The sequence below is a fragment of the Dermacentor silvarum genome, chromosome 2 (genome assembly GCF_013339745.2).
Source record: "Dermacentor silvarum isolate Dsil-2018 chromosome 2, BIME_Dsil_1.4, whole genome shotgun sequence".
Lineage (NCBI taxonomy): Eukaryota > Metazoa > Arthropoda > Arachnida > Ixodida > Ixodidae > Dermacentor > Dermacentor silvarum.
This window is the reverse complement of record NC_051155.1, coordinates 215574162-215596542: the sequence shown is the minus strand read 5'-3', so window position 1 is coordinate 215596542 and position 22381 is coordinate 215574162. Positions and strand designations below refer to the sequence as shown.

At 43.8% G+C, this 22381-nt stretch overlaps 1 protein-coding gene across 1 annotated transcript; it reads right to left on the bottom strand.

Annotated features, from left to right (window-relative positions):
- Positions 1-103: 103 nt before the first annotated feature.
- LOC119442592 (uncharacterized protein C3orf38 homolog) lies at positions 104-21686 on the bottom strand. The gene is made up of 4 exons (XM_037707522.2): positions 21433-21686; positions 20198-20373; positions 16197-16370; positions 104-2093 (listed from the first exon to the last, which is right to left on the bottom strand). Exons 1-4 carry the CDS (start codon positions 21551-21553, stop codon positions 1698-1700), a joined length of 867 nt encoding a protein of 288 aa, XP_037563450.1. The 5' UTR covers positions 21554-21686; the 3' UTR covers positions 104-1697.
- Positions 21687-22381: the final 695 nt, after the last annotated feature.

Here is a 22381-nt window from a genome sequence, read left to right as displayed (position 1 = left end):
AATGCTTTTGGTAATCATGCAATCCCCACAACAACACAACACGAGGCATCTAGGAATAGGGCTAAGCCTTGACCTTGTTAAATTGCAACAGACACATGCCACATTTCGCTGCTTCTGCAGACAGCTTGCTGCACATTTTATTCATACAATGTGGACTCACTACACAGTGGCACAAAAGAAGGTATGAACTGTAAACACAAAGATGAATATGGAAGTATATACCTCATTAATTGTGAGCATTACAAGAAAGCTCATCATTATTGGGTGCATGACAAAAGCTAACAAGAACATGCATGACAATGCTTATTTTTGAGATCTACAAAACAGCGCCTATACTCGAGTACCTTTAAGGGAAAATACGAGCGATCACTACTGTTTGCATCATGAGGAAAGTGCTTTTGTTTTTACCAGCAGTTTCTAACAGGGCACTGAATGGTGTGGCACACCTTGTGCTTCAGTTGTCTTAAATCCAATTCGGACAACTGCAGCATGTTACTACAGATACACCAGTGGCTATGTGGCATGCTACATTGCATTATGTTTTGCTGCAACTGCCAGGTTAGTACACCAACAATTAGGGAACAAGAACACGGCTGGTTATGCCATTCACATAAATAAATAGTGTCGGCCATACTAATTCGTGAAAAGGCCGCCTGATCTTCAAAGGGCTGCCACACATTGACCCTGAAACTAGCTCATTACTGCAGATATGCATAAGATAATACCACTACAGCTTTAAAACAAAATTTTTCTTTTAGATTAGGCGGGCAACTTTTCTACCATGAGGGGAATATAAAGTGATACACATAAAACAGGCAAACACAGATACAATTCAGCAATACAGGCATAAGCTGAATAATATGAAGTCAAGCATTTGCAACCGGTCTCTGCAATAAATGCAATAAATGGTGCCACATTACTGGATATGCCTAGTTCTTTTATTGTGTGCATTGCAATAGACACATACTCAATGCATTACAAAGTTAAACAGCTTCCACCAGAGTCCACACAAAAATCTACTTGCATATCTGTTTGAGTGGTAGCACACTGCGCTTGACGAGAATAAGCCAGTAAAAAGGTGATACTGGTGCAGTGCATCAAGATATTATCCTCTTTTTAGCCTTGAAAGACTAGCATGTTTGATGCTTGCTCATCATGCCAGGAACTAGGAACTTTCACTTACTTTCTGAATGCTACAGGGCAATCATTCTTCAACTACAAGAACATTATTTGCAGAAGGGTGGCTGGCTTTCGCCCAGTGGAAATACTTCACAACAGCACAGCATTGCATCCGCCATGGCAAAAAGAAAACATAAATGTGTGACAGTGTTCATGCAGCCAAGGAGTGAGGCAGCAGACTCAGGAAATTGGCTAAATTGCAGTATGGCCTAGGAGTGCTCTTGCAAGCCCATGGGCACTTGTGACCCTCTCTCACTTGTTCATACTCAATTTATTTGTTCCCAAACAGCGTTCAATTTTTTTTCCATGCACTAAGCCATATGTACTGCCTCTGAATCCCACCACACTCCTGCTAGGCTGTCACTTGAAAGGGCAATGATGAGAAGCATGTGGCTGACAGGCTAGTAGTTTCAATACTACCCTAATGCTGAGAGACAACTACGTACGAATCGGGACGGGAGGGAGTGAAAGGAAAAGGGTACAGGACGACATTTAGGGAAGAACAGTAGGGCTGGCCCTCAAGTACACTCCAGCTCCATGGTGATGTCGTCTTCACCAGTCGAAAGCACCGCAGCCGTGACAAAGCCGATGCGCGAGACCCTGAGGACCACCTCGACAAATTGCAGCTTCCAGACATCACTCTCGGTGGCTGTCGCGTTGGGGTCACGCACCAGCCCAAAGCCGCACTCGAAGAGTCCCATGCAGCTGTTGTATTCGTGCACGACACCAGTCACGCTGATGCGTGCCAGTCCATGATCCTCCACTTCACACTTGACCGAGCGCACATTGGGATGGAACATGCGGCGTGCACCTCCGGCCAGCTGCCACAGAAATCGTGAGGCCGGCTCCGAACCCCGGATCGAGAGAACACGTGGAGGGTTCTCCCGCCCAGCAAGCCGCTCAAAGCACTGCACCTGTTGGTCCAATGAACAAGGTTTTGAGTAGCTAAAGAATGTTAAAACACACAAGCATGATAGTGAACATGCAAAAAGAATAGAGGAATGAAGAAAATTGCTACGTAAGCCACTAATAGGATAATCATAAGTGAAATAAAGAAAAGCATAAAGAAAGTGAAGTGTCCTTACAGACACTTCACTTTCTTCACTTTCAGATGGGAAAATCATTAACTTAAATGTTATGTTCACATTAGAGGGGCAAAAAAACAACACGAAACACATCTGACAGCTCATGAGTGAGAAAAAAAATCACAATTTCCATATCACAATTGGTAGCACATGTGATGCATGAAAATGCGTCTTCAATGATGATGTTTTGATAATTTAACTACTCCAAAAATGAAAATGAAGCCTCCCAAAGTAAATCAATTCAATGGCACATTCTATGGCTTCAATGAGCAATGGCCTACAATAAAGCAAGCAGCAAAAACCATTAGATGAATAGTAAGTGGTATTCTGCACATAAGCCCACCTGTATACTTTTTTTTTTATTTTTTGTAAAGTTTGGCCTACGGCACAGATGTTTATTTAAATAAAAGCGTATGCTTGCCACTTTGAAAGTTTACATAAGATCCTAATGGATGGTGTCCAAATAGTATCCCCAGCACCGGCTCCATCGAAGCAATGGAAGCCAATCTTGAAGGCCACGCTTTTGTGTACTGCAGGCAGTGAAAGATACTGCACAAGCCCAAACCGCTTCTCAGGCACTACTTTTTATACATCCCCTATTACCTCTTTCTGCACCGCGCCCATTAGACATTAGACGTCGATGGTTTGAAATGCTGCTTTAAGTTTCAAGACCTTCTGCACTGCTCACGGACACACTGCACTATCGGACGTGAAAGAGGAGAACTATGTTTTAGTTTTCTAAGCAGTTTGCTTTTTTCCCGAGTGAGACGGTGATTTTTGAACGTGCTCCAAAGTTTTACGATCATCAAAGTAGAAAACAAAAATGGCCGCCCGATATTGATGATTTGAAAAGCCACTTTCAAGACCTTCCGTGTCGCTCACGGACACACTGCGCAATCGGACATGAAGGAGGAGAACTATGTTTTTATTTTCTAAGCAGCTCGCATTTTCCCCGCATGTTTTTATTTTTTAAGCAGCTCACTTTTTTCCCACCATGCGTCATTTTTAACACACTCCGAAGTTTCGCGATCGTCAAAGTAGAAAGCAAAAATCGCCGCCTCCGAGAGCGGCGCGCACGCTTCGAAAAATCACAGATTTTGCGATTCCGCTGCATCTGCGCCTGATTTTATCGATGGATTGAGCACCAGCGAGTCTGAGGATGCTGCTTTTCCATCGGACTTTGACTCTGAGAGCGACGACGGCGGAAACAGGCCCGGAACATCGGCGGCCCCAGCCTGGCACGTCAAACTGTAGTGCTTGCAGTTAAATGTTTGTAGCGGAATACCTGCTCAATGACAAATTTAGATTTTTTTCGGAGATAGTGTGTATTAGACGGCAATACAATTTGTATATATCGTAATTTTCGTTACATTTTTTTCTTAGTGGATACAAGCATGTCTTTACAAACATTGTTCAATTTTATCCAACAATCTTGATTTTGGCAATTTATATCTTTTTTATGACATATATCCTGTTAATAAAACTTTTATTCGTGAAAAGTGCATTCATTCTGCTTTTTGTTTATGTATTACATAAAATATTGAGTGTAGCAGTCCCTCCAGAAAAAAAAAATTTGGTGTAACCTACAAAAAACACCTACTTTCTCCATGGTAGGGACAGTCCTTCTTTACACAATTTTGAATGGCTTCATATGGGGAACCCTTAATCTAGTGAGAAACTCCATAATCCAAAGGAGAGTTGGTACAATCGAACCTCATTATAACAAAGTCACATCCGACTTGAAGACATCGTCACCGTAGTAGATATTTGTTATAAGCACATACGCTGATGTTGTTGAATAAAAAATTTGCAATCACGTCTGTAAAAAAGAAATGCAAGTCTAATGCCTCCAATAAGCCAGCAAAGTGTCTCCTGTGGATTTTGACGGTCCATTTGCGGCTTGTGTCGATACATGGCACAGGAACAACAATAAATTACACCTGCTTTGCACTGGCACTAATAATACACAACTGTGCAATCAGTGTGATCACACAGGATTGGCATGTTGGCTTGTTGGTTGCGATCCAACCAAGTTGAGACGTGGGCCAAAGCACACGTGTCCAGAATATACCATTCCAACATGGAGAAAAGAAAGTTTTCTTTTCTCTATGCATTTCAAGTTACGCTTGTTAGGTACAGTCACCTACAGATTTTTCGGTCATGCGCTAGTATTTCCTACCATGGGGAAAATGGCCATTTTTTGTAGGTTAAACAATATTTTTTTTTCAGAAAGAACTATTGCACTCAATATTTTATGCAATATACTACATGAAAGAAAAGCAGAATGAATCTGCTTTTCAGTCATACAACTTTTATTAACGAGATCTATGTAAAAAAATGTCACAGTTTCGCCCGAAAGGCGAAGCATCGATTGCGATAGCAAATTAGTAGAGCGCTATTTGGAGTAGGGATAGTAGTTTTATCGGCTGCATAAACTTGGACACATTCGCTTACTAACTGAATTAACAATCGTGGTGTCAGCGCGCACAAGCAAACATGAACAGATCACACTGAATGACCGCAGCCAACGACTGTCAAAACGCTGGCAGCAAGCGCAAGTTTGCGCGGTCTATCGCTTCAACGGAAACTGAGCGGCAAATGCACAGCCCATACAAAGGTCAGAGCGGTGTGGAGATAAGAGACGGTGTGGGTGACCGCCGGGCAGAGAAGTTGTTGGCAGAGGAGAAGCTGCCCCCCCCTCCCTCCCTCTTCCCGTTTCTTGCTTTCACGTGGGAGATTGAGTGGTAAGATACGCCTTTGGCACCGGTGCACAGCGCCGCCCTGCCTCCCTCCCTCCCATACCCCAACGGCCTTTCGCAGGACGGTTGCGTTCGCTTTCCGCCGTGCGTTCGCCCTCCGTGATAGCGCGCGTCCCCCGCGCGCTTTCGCTTGCGCATACGGCGCGCGGCGACAATTTTATCGCCCTTGGAATCTATACGGAACCTCACGGCGACGGCGACGGCAGAAATCTGGTTGAAGTGTCCATATAATTGCTATCGCAATAAAAATATAAACTGCCAAAACAAGATTGTAGAATAAAAGTAAACAAAATCTTTTAAGGATTTGCTTATCTAAAAATAAAATAATGCGAAAACATTTTAGAAATATACATTTTTTGCTATCTAATAGCCACTGTCTGCAATGAAATCAAAATTTTCTCCTGAAAACAAACTTGTGCAATGAAACTTTACATGGAGGCACAACAGTTGCGCACGCCATGCAACAAAGCAATTGCTCAATATGATATAGATAACCTTTGCAAGTCTTGCAGGAAACTCTTGTTTTCTGCTGCGTTCTGCTGTCGTAACATTTCTTGCAGTTTCGGTATGTCTCCATGTTAGCTGGCTGGTGCTGATTGGCTTCAGCTTGTGGAGGAGCATGAACTAGAGGGGCATCCTCAAATTCTGGGTTGATTTCCATCGTCGTCGCTCTCAGAATCAAAGTAAGATGAAAAGGCAGCATCCTCTGACTCGCTGCTGCTAGAGCCATCAATAAAATCCACCACACAGATGCAGCACAATCGCGAGATCTGCGATTGCACTGGCAATCATTCTTGCTTTCAACTACGACGAGCATGTGTGCGTCTTCGGAGCTCATTCAAAAATCGCCGCCAGTGTAAAAAACAAGCTCCATAAGAAACAAAAGTTTATTTCTCCTACTATACGTCATTAAAGTTTTACATCCATCCATCCATCCTACTATACGTCAGATGGCGCAGTGTGTCCGTGAGCGGTGCGGAAGATCTTGAAAACAGTGTCTGAAAGCATCGTTAGCGGGATAACGATGCCCAATGGGCATGGTAGGGAATAAACTGAGGCAAAGAAGTGTCAAAATTTTCGAAATAATTCTCTGCAAGGTCGCTCAAATTGCTAAAACTGTTGACTGAATTTTAAATAATGTAGGTGTTTTGCAACACTATAATATATTATAATATGGCGTAGCGCATCTACCAAAACATTTCACATTCATCTAGTGTCCATGCACATGGATGAATGAACGCTGCATATGACAGCAAGGTGATGATGATGACGATGTATAGGGTTTTTTTGGCGCAAGGGCCAGGGATGGCCAAAGAGCGCCAAGAAATGGTGTGGAGAAATCAATGCTGCGATGAATGAAAGGTGTAAAATGTAACGAGGATGTATAGAGGCCTAAAATATTCACTGTAAGGTGTATAAAATATACAAGTGTTAACATGCAGCACAACATCACTTAGAAAGTTAAGCACTGCCTTGCTTTCAAACAGAGGTTCTGGGCCAAGAAACAGTGTCGGATGTAAGGGGATATTTTGTTTATAATCTTAAGGAAAGTGCCTTTTACACTGTTTCTGCTTCCCGGCACTCCAGCAAGACGTGGAGAACGGTCAGCCTTTCGCCACAACCTGCCACAGAGCCAGTTAAAAGGTATGAGTGTGTACCATATGTATGCCCTATTCTGAGTCGGCAAAAGAGAACTTCAGATCGTCGTGACTTGGTTTATGATGGCCAGTTTCCTATAAGTGGCTTAATTACATGAAGCTTGTTGAATGTTTGTTGATTCCATAAGTGTTTCCAATAGTTTTGGAGTTTTTTGCGTAAGAATGGCTTCAAGTCTGTGGCAGGAATGGGTATGGACGAATTGCTAGGTCTTGTTGCTATGGTAGTTGCCATTTTATCTGCAAGCTCGTTACCCTCTATACACCTGCACCCAGGCACCCAACATATTACAACCTGTTGGTTAGAGGCATACATATTGCAGAGCAGAGAATAGAGGTCGTTTATAACAGGATTTTTCTGTTTTCGTAGTGATTTTAACGTTTTGACAACACTTAGGGAATCTGTGAATATAATGGCAGTTGGAAGCTTTGTTTTCCTAATGTGTTTAGCAGCTGACAGTATTGCTTAGGCCTCTGCCGTGAAGATACTAGTTTCAGGATGTAGAACGTCGGATTCCGAAAATGATGGGCCAACAGCCACGTATGATACGCCGGCTTGTGACTTTGACGCATCTGTGTAGAACTCTGGGCAGGTATACTTTGACTGAAGCTCTTGAAAGTGCATATGTATGTGCGCATCTGGGGCGTGTTTTGTTACATCTACAAATGATGTATCGCATTCAACAATTTGCCATTTCCACGGCTGTAACAGCTTTGCTGGCGCCATTACAGGAGTTGCAAAGACTGAAACACCCGTTTCCTCACTGAGGTTCCTCAAATGCAGTGAAAAGGGCTGTCTTATTGCAGGTCGGTTACGAAAGAGGGTGGCACTAGTCATATCATTTATAACTGAATAAGAGGGCTGCTCATCTTTAGAGTGTACTTTCAGCTAATACAAGAAACTGGAGTACGACCTCTGCAGATGCAGTGACACTCATTTGATTCTGTGTAAAGACTTTCTATTGGGCTTGTCCTAAAGGCACCGGTCGCCAGGCGAATACCTAGATGGTGAACAGGATCCAGTATTTTTAGGGCGCTTGGAGTGGCAGACTGATACACTATGGCCCCATAGTCTAAGCGTGTGCGTATAAGGCTTTTGTATAGATTCATGAGGCACTTTCTGTCACTGCCCCATGTTGTGCGAGACAGAATTTTAAGGATGTTCATTGTTTTGTGGCATTTGTTCTTCATATGTTTTATGTGTGGAATGAAGCTTAGTTTAGAGTCTAAAATGATGCCTAAAAATTTTTGTTCCGTGTTCACAGGCAATCGCTGTCCATGCAGCTCTATGTTAGGATCTAGGAGTAGGCCTCTCTTTCTTGAGAATAGGATGCAAGAACTTTTACTAAATCCATTCTCAAACGCCCATGTTGACACTTTATTGAGGCCAAGTTGAATCTGTCGCTCGCAGACTGCGAGGTTACAGGACCTGAATCCTATTTGAACGTCATCAACGTAAGTACAGTGTAGACCGCTTATAACGTAAGTCGCCGGAGTCGCGAATATCCGCACTATAACCAAAGCAACAATTTTCAAGGCCCGCACATCTGCAAAACATGTGCACCGAGCCGCCACGCGTATGCGACAGTCGAGGAATGCGGCTAGAACATTTGCATTCAATTTAGAATCGAATCTCGTTAATTCGAACCAAATCATGCGGCGGCGCCTCCAACCGGCATTGCTCCGGCACCACCATAGAGTAAAAGCTTAGGAGAGACCCCTCAATGTTGCCCGCGAACAAAACACACAAAAAAAAAGAAAGAAAAAAAAAATGAGGCGGAAATTTCACCTTCTCTCAAATGGCAAAGTCGCCGATTCTGCGTTGCGCCGGAACATGCGTGTATGTGCCGACGTCTCAGCCACGCTACCGTAGCCACGTGTAGAAAATGGCAGTGAACCCTTCGTTCTCCTTTATCCTTTACTTTCTAGTCACGTGTTGAACTCGCACGCAGCGGCTACGGTGCAGAGGGAAGCAGCGGCGTGTCCCAGGCCGGCCAACGAAACTGCCCACGCCGGCAAACGCCCGCTTCTCGATAACGGCAGAAAACGAAACTTCGGGGAGCTGGCGCCGGGCCGGCTGGAGCGGCGGCGCCTGCACGGCGGCGGGCTTGCACGGTGACAGTCGAAACTGAGGGAGCTACGAGGGAGGGCGAGGAGAGCCACCGGAGCAGCGGAGTTGCCGAGGCGAAATCGGCTTCCCTGCTGCCCTCCTCCCTCACATTCCACGTCTCCGCGTGCGCCCTTCGCCGTGCCGTGCCGCCCGCTCCCTGAAGTTTCGTTTATTGCCGTTATCGTGAAGCAAGCGTTGGCCGGCATTGGCAGTTTCGTGGCCCTCGCTCGCTATGTGCGGCGTGATATTTCATGACTCGCACTAAAGATTCTGGTTTCAGCCTCACTGGCTGTTCGTTCGCACCACGTGCCCTTCTCCTTCACTTCGTCTCTCTTTCTTCCTCGAGCACTCCTTGGGGCGCCTGTTATAGGGAGCGTTCGCCGTCTCCGCTGACTTCCGTACTCCCAGGCAGCCGCACTGTAACCGGTATTTCGTTTCCCACAACTGCACTATAAGCGATACGTGTATACATGGAGTGCTATGGAAAAATTAACGGGAGTCTGAAAAGACCGCACTATATCCGGTCTTGCACTATAAGTGGTTACGTTATAAGTGGTCTATACTGTAGAATAAAACATATTTCGTGGAATATATGTATGCAAATAATTCATTTTTACTATAAACAAAGTGCAACTAAGTACACCACCCTGTGGTACACCAGTTTCCTGAATAAATGGCCTGGACAGGGCATCGCCAACTCTAACACGAAATGTACGATTGGATAGGTAACTTTCAATTATATTATGCACATTACCACGGATGCCCATTTCTGAGAGGTCCCTCAAGATACCGTAGCGCCAGGTTGTGTCATATGCTTTTTCGATGTCAAGAAACACGGCCAGAAAGAATTGTTTGTGGACGAAAGCGTCACGAATGCATGCTTCAATGCCCACGAGATGGTCGGTTGTGGAACGACCTTCTCTAAACCCACATTGATATGGGTCAAGTAATTTGTTTGCTTCAAGATGTAAAAGCCGACGATTAATCATCTTTTCAAATAACTTGCAGATGCAACTTGTTAATGCTATGGACCGGTAACTTGCGACTGAGGACGGATCTTTTCCTTGTTTCAAGATAGGTACCACAATAGCTTCTTTCCATGAATCTGTAATGTACCCTGCTGCCCAGATGGTGTTGAAAAGGGACAGTAGGGCTACTTATGCGTCAGGATGAAGATGTTTAATCATTGTGTACATGACTCTATCAGGTCCCGGGGCAGATTTCATACAGGTGCTCAAGGCAGCTTTGAGCTCGGCAGTTCTAAATGGTAGGTTATAAGGTTCATTGGGGCTACATTTACGGTTCAACGCCTTATTTTCCGCTACTGCTTTGTGTTTGAGGAATGCCTCTGAATAAATGACCGAACTGCATACACGCTGGAAATGTTCCCCAAGTGCGTTAGCCTGGTCTTCAAGGCTGTCGCCTTGATCGTCGACCAACGGGAATAGGTAAGGTTGCCGACTTGATAATTTGCGTAGTCTGTTCCACACTTTTGCTTCCTGCGTGTAGGAATTTATACTCGAGATGAATCTTTCCCAGCTCTCTTCTTTAACTTTAAGTCGCGTTCTCCTGCCTTGCGACTTAAAGGGTTTGAAATTTATAAGATTTTCTGCGGTTGGGGACTTTCGCAGCAAGCCCCAAGCCTTATTTTGCTTCTTACGAGCAGTCCTACAATCTACAATTCAGAGTCCTACGCCTCTTTTTTGGAGCCCCATTTGTTTGTGGTATGCACTCGAATGCGGCGTCAGTTATAAAAGCGGTAAAAAAGTGACAGCATTGTTGATATTAAAATTGTTAAGAGCATTTCGAGGCATCTCTGTCATTTGGTAAAATTTTGCCCAATCACGGATTCTAGTTTCCATCGAGGGGCCCGTGTAAAGAGGTCATGTTGTTCTGATGTTTTAAGACAAATGGGAAAATGATCACTGCCATATAGGTTTTTAATTGCGTCCCATTCCAGGCAAGGCAGAAGTGTGACAGAGCAGATAGCTAGGTCTATTGCAGAGTAGCTGTTGTGTGCCATACTATAAAATGTCGGCTTTCTTATTCAGTAGGCATACACCCGAGTTCAAGAGAAACTGTTCTATCATGCGGCCCCTCGCATCACACCGCGGGTCACCCCAGAGCGGATTGTGTGCGCTGAAATCACCGAGTAAGATAAATGGCTCCGGAAGCTGGTTTATGAGAGATTGGAATTCTAAGCTGTTGAGTTTATAGTCAGAAGGGATATATATGGAGCAGATTGTTACAAGCTTATTAAGTACAATCGCATGAATGGCAACTGCTTCGAGAGGGGTTTGAAGCATCAGCTGCTGGCTAGAAATTGAGTTTACAGTGATGATTGCGACACCACCTGCCGAGGCAAGGGCGTTCTCGCGATCTTTACGAAATGTGACATACGAATTCAGGAAGTTTGTGTTGATTGATTTTAGATGTGTCTCTTGGATGCAGAGTACTTTGGGGCTATATTTTTCTAGCAGTTCCTTAGCGTAATCAAGGTTACGCAGTAGACCTCTAGCATTCCACTGAAGGATCTGCGTCGCCATAATAACAAAAAATAGAGGTGAGGTCTACTCTGCATGCCAAGATTTCCACATTTATGTCATGCTTTTCTTTCCGGGACCTGTTATTCTCGGCTTTTCCTTTGCGGCACGCTCAAGAGAGCTGCGCCACTCATTCGACACCGATGGTGCCGAGAGGCTTGGGTTTGTGTCCATTGCCTCCTGGGAGGCACTGGATGAGCGCGCTGCGCGCGAATGACATCGCTGACGTGACAGCGTGTTTTGATTTCAGTTACCCCAAATTACTTTTGCATTAGCTTGCAAGGTAACACTTTTCATCATACCGCAGTGCAGTCAATGCATTTGTTGAAGTAAACGACAGGGTGCGGATGCCCTGAGCTTTTTAAAGGGGCCCTGCAACCATTTTAAACCCGCCAAGTTTACACCACAATGTGTTCCTTGTGTTATCCTGAGGTGAATGCAAAAAGAATTACAGTGCAATCTCAATATAACGAACTTCAGGGGATTGCAGTAAATGGTTCTTTATTCTGAAAAGTCATAGTGAAAGCCCCAAAATTAACAATTCCGCCCATTAACCCATCATGATGTTCTTAAGTGGTCACCATATGAGCTATCCACTAAGACGTCGCTGTTGGCTCTCAGCCCGCGCTATTGCTATTTGCCATGGAATCCGGCCCTACACACCACCGAAGCATAGTGTAATAAGAGCGATGCACTCAAAACAGATGCCGATGCTGAGAAAACTACCGACAAAAAAGGAAGCTCCATGTCACCTCCAAAGCGCAATGTTTCTTGTTTGTTTGCTTTTTACATTCCTTGCCGTGGCCACCGTAACTGTCTCGCTCAAGGCAGACACCTGAACTATTTTAAAGCGCAAGCGCGCGTAAATGACACCGCCCGGAAAGTACAAAGTGTGACCGTGTGGCAACCCCGCGAGTAGCGAGTACGGCCGCAGAAAGCGCGAGAGAGGCGCGCAGTAAGAAGGGCGAAAGAAGGAACAGATGCACCTCTGTTGCTAGACGACACTGGTCTGTGCAGATCATGCGCTCGCAAAACCTGATGCGCCGTCGCCTCAGCTAGTGTTTGAACGGTCCTGCGCGTAACAATCGCCAATTCAGGACCTTCTCAGAAAGAACAGCTCGCCTGATTATTCAGTTGACGGTGTACACCGTTAGCTTGGCTCGGAACGAAAAAGCGCGAGTTGAGAGCGAAAATATTTTGCGGGGATTCCCGAATTGATGCGCGCCTTCTTGCCTGGCTGGTCCCGCTGCTTTACTGAGCTGCGCTGTTGGAATATCTGTCCACGTGGGGCCTTCGGGCCCACTGCACCACTGTAGAGCACAAGGGCGCTGTCCTAAACCAGAGAGAGACCCATTGCAATGCGCGTCAGCATGTCATCTGCCATCCTTAGAGTTGGTTGGTACGGAAAAAGCGTGCACAAAAGAACCTGTATGCGCGCGCAGGCGATAGCTGCTTCCCTTGTGACATGCCACTGTCACCGATTTGCGTGATCGTCACGCTGTTTTCGAGTCTTTTTCGGAACTCATGGAGTGATTATCGTGGGCGATTGGCCTTTCGAGAGGTGGCCGACCTGCTTTCCGACGCGCCGATGCTGCGTGCCAGCGTACCCTCCCCCCCCCCCCCTGAGTGTTGACCGTTGGACAGTGCACCTAGTGTCAGTTGCAACCAAAATTACATTTGTACTGCATAAATGTGTGTCCTCTTCATGGCTTTAAAACGCATAAAACATTAAACATTTTTAATGTCACCATTGTATGTACAGCATGTCACATGCTTTTACCTCCCATCCGCTGCTTAAAATTGATGTATGACGCTGCAGTCAGCATGCAAACTGATTCAGGAGTAAATTAAAATATCAAATGGTCTGATTTTGGTGCTTTCACTGGCGCTGGAGGCATCGTCAAGTCCTATATAGTAAGGAAACATGGAATAAAAACAACATGCCTAATTTGGGCACAGGGTCTCTTTAAGGAAGTAGTGCCACTGCAATTTTGCCGTTCATACCTCTAGCTGTGCTGTTGATATCTGTGCACTTTGACGGAAATATTTATCTGTACCCGCGAAATAAACGTATGCTGCAAATCAAACAAAGAAGCACGGGCGAATCTGAACACAAGCATTTTCATATACCTAGTGTGGAGCACGACAATGCAATCATAGCGCTAAACAGCCGACTATGCACGTGTATACTAAAATTTACCGGGAAACACCCAAAGGCAGAGCAACCTTGTTCATGTATATGGGCGAGTTTTGCTTTGGAGGAAAGAAAGGTTGGCCATGTATCTGCTTGCTTTGCTGCAAATGTGTAGGCACATTAATGTGTTGGTACTACGTCAGCACATGGCATGCAAAAAAAAAAAAAAAGATCAAATTATCCACATCCTTCACATGGTGTCGTGAAGTGGCACACTGTTCTGACAGATTCTGTAAGGAAAGTCACAACTTCCTTACAATTTGAGTAACGTTTCGTGTAATTTTGGCACTTTGCTCTACGTGGAAAACAAGTTTGGACAACAACAAATTATAAACGTGATGATGTTTTCTTTGGTAAATATGAACTTAAGTGGGAGGCATTCTTGTTAGCATAACTTGCACTGCGACATCATTTCAGCTTGAGTGCAGTGACTTCATTATGTCAATATTAAAAAGAAAAAAGCTTAGAAATGAATTTAAACTATAAAATTTGTAGTCTATTTTTATGATACAAACAAAAATTTATCTTTGCAGAAATCATAGTGACAAACTGATCAACAACCACATTTTGTACAAATCTAGGGCAATTTTTTATCCAAGTCGGGAAAACTGGCTACGGAGGTTGGCAGCACTATTGCCTCTGCATGAGTGCCTCAATCTGTAAACATAATTCTGCTATTCTGTCCCTTCAATGGGGCTGCTACGGTCCAGGAGTAGTGTATATATGTCAGAAATGGAGCGTCACGGGTTGAAGCCCTGTTTGGACACAAGGAATGTTTTCTGCTCTACTCAGTGGCATTTTTGATGACAAGCAAACCAGCAAACATTCTCAGCCACGATCTCATAAATGGCTATCACCATTAAAGGCATGAATGAGTTCGAGACAATGGCTGCAGCGGCTACAACTGTGATGCGCCTAATTTATTGGCCTCTCGTGTCCTCTTTCATCTTTCTTTATTCTTGCAGTGGAGGGCAACCTTGGTCCATCACCAAGCTGCTATTCAATCAGAAACGTTAGCTGTCAGCCAGCATGTCTTGTGTCGCTCTTACAGAGGCCCTGAAACACTTTTCTAACTAAACATAGAATGACCTTACTATAAGTATGTCGCCTCGCAAATCTGCCACAAAATGTTTCGAATCCTTCAAGTGTAAGCGAGTTAGACATAGTTATTGCCCTGATGAGTGGCTTTCTCTCTCCTCTAATCTCTACTAGCGTGCTGGAAACTACACAGGGGAGAAGCCTTTGCCCGCCCAAAAGCCGAGTGTCTTGGTGGCCGAGAGGGCTTGCCGCGACATCCCATGGCAGCTGCATGTTATGCAGCATGCCAATGCTATCTTGAGGAGGCCACGTGCAGCAGACGCAGCTGCAACTGCCGTGTGCAGACCAACGGTGCAAAGAAGAAATAATTTTCCTGTCGTTTTGGAGATTGCAGAAATATATATTGTTTATTTATTTAACTCAAAATAGCAATAGGAGCATTGCAGAGAATGTTCTCGCGATCACCAAATCAGCCAATAGCTGACGGTGGGCATCGTTCCTTGCAATGGTGCTGCATGATGACAATGTGGAGGCGAGAGAGACACAATTTTTTTGCTGCTTTTTGCACAAGACTAAATTCCCTGCTGCATGCAGGGCAATAATATTTGGCTCGCATGTGCACAGGATCCTTTTCTACAGATCAGCAACATTTTCTTAGTACGTTCAAAAAGTGTTTCAGGACCACTCTCACAAACATGCCAATCGCACAAGCCTGCCAACACCTCCTTGTGTTACCTTAGCTAACAGTCATGTTTTTACCATCAGCCTATACAAAAAAAGCTATCAGTGAGAATTAAAGTGCCTGTGGTGATGGTGGATATGATGTTTTTGACTGAGGAACCAATTGGGAACGTTGGCCTTTCAACACAATTATCAATAGGGCATTACATCATCTCCTTATGCTGGCCTTCTGATGTCTTGATGTTTGCTGGTTTTTCTGACCTGAACCTCATTAGCATGAGTTTTCAAAGAATTCAAGGAGTACAAATGTATTTAAGATTTCAAAATCATTGCAGATTTTGTTTACTAAAATCAAGAGTTTTCAAGGTTTTCAAGTAAGCGTACTAACTCTGTGCACGATAGAGGGATTGTCTAGTCGTACCATGAACATTTTGAGATGAGACTATAACAGATGCCTGTCGCATTGTCCTGTGTCAAAAACAACCAACAGCTATTTTTTCAGTTGTCAACAAACATACAATTTTTGTAAAAAGCAATTTTTATCTTGGGTACAAAATATGGCAGAGCAAGGCTTAGGTTACAGAATATATGTTCTAGATGCTTCGATACTCGACATGCACATGCCTGCCAGAAAAGGCAAGTGTTGTACGAAGAGTCCAAGAGGCCTAGAGTGGACAAAGAGTGACAATGTGGGAAAGAAACATGCATGATATGTGAAACTGAGTCATTGAGATGTCATGTACCATTAAGTGCATCGAAATTTTAAAAACATGGTTTCTTGTTTTATTACTAGCTGCTTTGGTCAGCGTAGCTCTACTCAGTCAGTTTTAATATGTCACATTTTCCCCAAACTTTTGAAAACCACCTTGCTCTAATGACCTTCTTAAACTACACACAAGTTCTTGCCACAAATAAATTTTAAAACGGAGCCTAAGGAGCACAGAATGCTTACTCGGAGATGACAGTTGGGAAAGAAGTGCTGATGGCCCAACTTCTCCCCTTCTGAATTCAGCTGTGCAAAGAACCAATTGGTGAACTCCGTGCCCAGCTTCTCCTGGAAGCTGGCCTCCGATGTCTTGCCATCCTTTTCGGTGCTGTTTGATGGAAACTGGCCAGACTTGAGTGCCTGCATTTACCAGTGTTCCATTTAGAGTGGTGCCCCCACAATGCAATGGGGTCTTTTTTCGCTAGCTGCAGAGTCCTAACAGCGTTGACTATAAAATGAATTTTCCTTAAAGAAAGAAGGCACACATTAATAAATCGCATGATCTGACCATGCACCTAATGAACACAATAATGCAAACAAAATAATTCAATGTCATACTTGGCTGGGCAAGCTATTAAAAAACTCTGGCTGAGCATAGCCGAGAGTGTGGATCTGTTCCTTTCTTCGATGAACTGTCATATCATGCAGGAATCGCAATCAAAACATGAGGAAAATCATTGAGGAGTATCATATCAAAAAAGAAGCAGAGTTCTGCGTACGCCAACCAGGTATGGACCAGTGAATGAAGGAAATATTGTTTCTAGATGTATCATAGCTTGACACTGTGGTGGTTTGTCTGTTTTTGTTGATGCTTTGCATGTTTATCACTACCAAGTCAGGTATCACTCTATATATAGCCCCCCCCCCCCCTCCTCTCTTCAATAAAAATTCAGTTGGTAGTCAGTACTATCTTGTCTTTTCCTTCGTCACATCCAATCTTTTCACGTTGTTTCGAGAAAGAACTAACACCAACTTGATTAACTTTCAGTTCTACTGAGTCCAAAAAAAACAACTACATTTTCACATATCAAAATGCGACAACAAGCCCGGTAATCTCTTGGTGAAGTTCTAGTAGCACAACTGTAACCAGTTTTAACAAAATTCATTAAAGCATACCTGCCAATCTGTGAACTTGAAAAGCAGTAAAGATTCCATGGACATGACACCAGAATGGAAGAGGGGATAGCGCACATATTTATAAAATTTTCCTGGAGCACAAACCATTTGTGGGATACAATCATACCTTATTAATGGTGATTTATCTTTAGAAGCAGCACACATGCAACTTAAAACCAGGATAATGAATCGCAACTAAACCGAACCCCAAAAATCGGAAACATTTTAAATTTTTGCACAAACCGGAACTGAACTGGACCATTACTATTTTTTTCACTCCCGAGTGATACCGAAAAGAACAAATAAGGGTTTTCAGTTCAGGTCGGCCACCTGTTTTGGAGCTTTTCATCCATGAATTGCCTGCATTTGTGGTTCAACTATGCTACCACATTGGTCAATACACACTATCTTCCCGTGATTTTACAAGTAGCAACAGCATTAGTGCGGCTTTTAGCATATCACGTCAGGGGGCACACTAGGTGTTGCATTAACATGACAATATTTGCATCGAATCCAACGCACGGACTCACCAGACTGTGATGCGTGCAAACTACTTGAGACAGCAGAGCACATACACTTGAGTGTCTTTTCAAAGTGAGCCAAATCCATTAGAAGTGAAATGGAGAAAAACTGTGTGATATTTCACAAATAAGCCGCTAATTGTCAATGGCAAATAATTTTTCCTCGATTCATTGGCAGCAATGAAATATGTTACTGGGACTTGTAGAATAAATCAACCCTTGTAGTTAAACTACAATTTGACACCAAATTTCAGGATTCGGCTCATTTTGTTGTGTCACAACGAATTGTCCCACTTTGAATGAATATATTTAACTGAGGCGCTTTGAATTATCTCGAATTTCTGATTTTGTACTCACCTTTGTCGTGTCTGTACATGAGAAGTTGTCTAAGTATATTATGGACAACCGTAAGCACAATGCAGAACATGTTTCTGCAAGAGCCACTTATTTCTTGTTCTCGAGGCGTATCTTGTAGCACCCTGCTAACCTTCAAAGAGATGTCTGGCTTTTGCTAGGCCTCCAGTGCTTTCTCTCACAGAGTTTAACAAGCCATTAAATTGAAGTTACATTGCTCTATCAAAATATTCAAAGTTCAACAAATTTCACTCAAGTTTTTCACTGACACCCCCCCTTTAATACAACATCGCATTTCAATGCTCCTTTTGTGTGGTCCCACTTCGGTAGAAGTGCAGCTTTTAGAGTTCTCCTTGGTCGATGTACACTCGTCCACAACAGTATGACAGGGCACGCGAGAGTATGGATGCGCACAACAGCGCGATAGTGTAGCCATGCATCGAAGCAAACCTGTGCAAGCACAGTGATGGCGTAACTTCGCGTTATCTGCTACATTGAACGGCACAGGCCCACCAAGCCTGCATTATCGAAATGAAATGAGGTTTGCTTTCAGTAGCATGTTGTTTTCGCACTAAGCCAGCCTTGCGTTTGTGTGCCAGATGCAAACAGAACAGTTTAACCACATCGAGACCAACACACTGTGTCACAAATTCAATCGGCAACAATTTAGCAGATGACATAAAGCCCCGCTTCAAGCTACCACTATGCAGATTTACTTCGATGTGCAGCCAGGGACCGTAGTGCGGCCGCGCTGGCTGCAATAGTGCACCGGGTAGCACGACCATGCCCGCTCGGGTGCTCCTCAATATTTTGTTGTCAAGTGTACCCTCGCAGAACTCTGTCTTAGATAGCCGATTGGTCGCCAACTTCTTCATAGTCCCACTCCATAGCCAGGGGCCATTTCACCAACGAAAATGAACAAAACTAGACAGTATGCTCACGTGGTGCCATTGGGTATGGTTGGAGACCAGCGAGCTAAACTGTTTCACAAACAAAATTTTTCGTAAGACTTGATGCAACACTTGTAAATATTGTAGAATGAGCCAAAATTTGTAAACATTAAGGAAAATTCGGGAGTTGGCAGGCATGTTACAGGCAAATAGCGGCAAAAACATGGTGATCTTCATTCCATTTTGCCTTTAGTATCCGGTGGACCATTAGGCTTACAGAATGGATACCAAGAGAAGGGAAGCGCAGTCGACGGCAGAAAACTAGGTGGAGTGATAAAGTTAGGAAATTCGCAGGCGCAAGTTGGAATCAGCTAGTGCAAGACAGGGCATAAATATAGGCTGATGGTGATGATACTTGAAGCGCAATCAAATATAATTTAGGTGGGTGGCAGGTCTTCGATGGCAACTGAATTTCAAGTTTTGCAGAAGCACGCCACAATTCGCAGGATTTTCTTGTTTTTAATTGCATAATTAAAGAAACTCACTTTTCTTGTTGCCAAAGTTGATATCTAGATGCGATATTGTTCTCACTCATCAGTGTTGCTGATAAAGAGCAAAGTACTTTATGTCACCATAGAAGTTTATTTATGTACACAGATAGTGGGGATGGTGAGCAAAAAAGCTGTGTGACAGCAGCTTCATTAGGTCCACTTCCCTATATAAAAGGCTACTGCTGAGTGGTAAGGGAAAAGTGTCAATGTGGGATGCTCTCACTGTGCAAGTGTGGCCCTGAGGTCAGATAGCACTTTATCTTAAACTTTTACCATGAGTAGGAGACAGTGTAGTTGACAAATTCCATCCTTCCCTATCTGCACAAAATCGTTACACCCGTCCACAATGAGGTGGTGCCAGCCTCCGTCCCCCATTCTCTATTTGAACAAGAGCCACTCTCTTGTTGCTAGCCAAGATCTGCCCCTCGATACTGCTTGTCCTCTGCCCTCTATCTATGTACCCTGTATGCAGTAAAATTTATTCGATGATGAAAGACACTAGGAAATCCACATAGACAGAACCATGCACTTGATTCCATATATCACCTGCACACTTCCAAGTGATTTTGTTCAATTCCTATCCCCAGCCCACAAGTCACAGCAACAACAGCAGCATGGGCAATACAAAGTGCTGTGCACAAAACTCAATGCTGTTATGCCAAACAGCAGTGTCGTTAATGAAAACACGAAAAAAAAAAAAAAAAAAAAAAAACGAGCAGCCCAAAGCATTACAGTTGGAGCTGAATTTTACTTACATTATCTTCCTGCCAGTGCTGTAGGCATGCATTGATGAGATCAGACTTGGCCAGTGCAGGCGCCACAAAGACGCTTTCACTCCAAAGATAGCGAAACAGCAGTTCTCGCAGAATCTTTTTGCGCCGTAGAAGATCAGCTGGGTTCTGGGTACCACTAAGGATGGCTCTCTCGGCTTCTGCATTGTGCACAAAGAGAGAGTTGCTAATAAGCCTTGGGCCAGCAAGCCCTATGCTACACCACAAGAGCACGGCACTTTTCACAATAAATCCTTTTTTTTTTTTTAATGCCCTATGTGTTTGTAGAACTGAAAATAACGCACATGCATCTGAATGTTGTGACATGGGACACTGCAGAGTTTGTAAGTGTATTCACATGTGACTTCAGCAGCATTGTGGTTGTATGTACAAACATAGGGGCTACATGACATATAACAGGTTGCTTGTTGATGCAGTAAGTCCAGATTTGCATTCCATTTACACTGAGCGTCATTTATATTTCAGGTACTTGTACTTCAGATGAGTATCCATGAAATACTGCGTCGGCTCAATCACTTATGCACGAAAGAACCAATTTATCAGCTGGAATTTAGCAGAATCCACAAAATGCACTCAACTTTACGAAATACGGGATAATACAACTTAGGTTAAAGCAATTTGTTTGCGCATCAAGTGTGCGTGGCTGAAGGAACGCGAAGACCGTGAAGAACGTTGGCTCGGTGCATGACAGATAGCCCAACGAAGTGTTTTGACTGCTCCCAAACCGTGCGTTGCAGTGAACACTGCGTTACGTTAACTCGATGTTGACACATAACGTCAGATATATGCACTGTTTACAGGAGAGCATACTGCTCACTAAGTATTTCTGAACGTAACTTCTTGCGAAATTATGAAGGCGTTGCAAGCGCGCCTAGAGCTCAAGCGAGCCTTGTGGACGAACGCACCTAAGTGCTTAAGATTTTCGCGAGAAGTCATAATTATAAAACAGTCAAGAAGAAGATCAAGTCATATAAGTATAACATCGATTCAACTACTGCAGAGTCTCTCCCAGAGGACGTCAAAGGATTTCGCAAACGTTATGCTTTCATATGTGAAAGAGCGCCCTATCCCTTCGTGGGGTACAACTTGCAACGGGATACAATACCATGCACAAGCAAAGAGTTCAGGCATAAGATAACTTAATGCGCGAGCGCCATACGCGAGAAGGTACTATTTGCGTGCCTACAAATACAATTTACCTGATCTTTCTGTAAGCTTGATTTGCTTGCAAGTGACAGTCTGTGCCAGTGCAATCACGTCCGCGAGTTCCAGAGCGCCGATGATCTTACTCAGACCCTGCTGCTCTCTTTCTGTGAGCATTTTTTGGCTTTAAGTTATTTCGGCGCTATTCATCGCATGTTTTTCACAATTTTGGGTTCACATGTAAAAAAAGAAAAACAGCATTACGGGCGGTAACAACAGAACCAGCTCATATTCGGGACGACTTGACTTGGCTAGAATATGTACGGTATGCAAACGGCTGTGCGCAAAATAAGCATTAAAAGAGGACGCTAGTGACCATAAAATAAAATATCTTAAGTATTCAATTACAAAATTTAAATATTTTTAACTACAACTTACAGCAATAAAAAATGATTTATTTTAATATTAACAGCAACGCGTATTGCAATCATGGTAACGTTTGTTACAGTTTCGGTTTCAGTTCCGAGATTGAACGCGTGCGCTGCATGGCGAAAATGCGTACAGACGGTAGACTTTAGCTGCATTTGCAGTAATTATTGTTTATTGACAAGTAGACAATTTTGAAGGATGGCAATTCATGCATACATCAAGATAAACAAACATGCGTTGTAAACTTGTATGTAAACTCGCCCGGTCACTAAAGGGGTTGAGACATCAAATTTGTGGCTTGCGCGTTCTTTGTTTCAAACGTTTCTTATTGCTCCAGGAAGCATGATACACGCTCGAAGATTCGTATATTCTTAGCAAATAATTTATTATCGCATTATTTATGTGAACAATTTTCGGTTTCGGTTTCTGGGCGCCGAGTTGGACATTGACGTCACCCTCTAGGAAGCTTGGTCACGTGGGCCCACAAAGCTGTGACGCACCCACTGCTGCATCGTCTGCTCTCGCACACACGGGCTGTACCAGCGCAGGCAAACAAAACCACGCCGACAGTTGTCA

Bases quoted from the DNA above. Each gene is read 5' to 3' on its own strand.
- LOC119442592 (XM_037707522.2), bottom strand. From the start codon at position 21,553: ATGCTCACAGAAAGAGAGCAGCAGGGTCTGAGTAAGATCATCGGCGCT. The intron at 20,374-21,432 runs GTAAATTGTATT...TGCACAATGCAG, and splicing joins CAAGCTTACAGAAAGATCAG to AAGCCGAGAGAGCCATCCTT. The intron at 2,094-16,196 runs GTAAGCATTCTG...TTGGACCAACAG, and splicing joins TTCCCAACTGTCATCTCCGA to GTGCAGTGCTTTGAGCGGCT.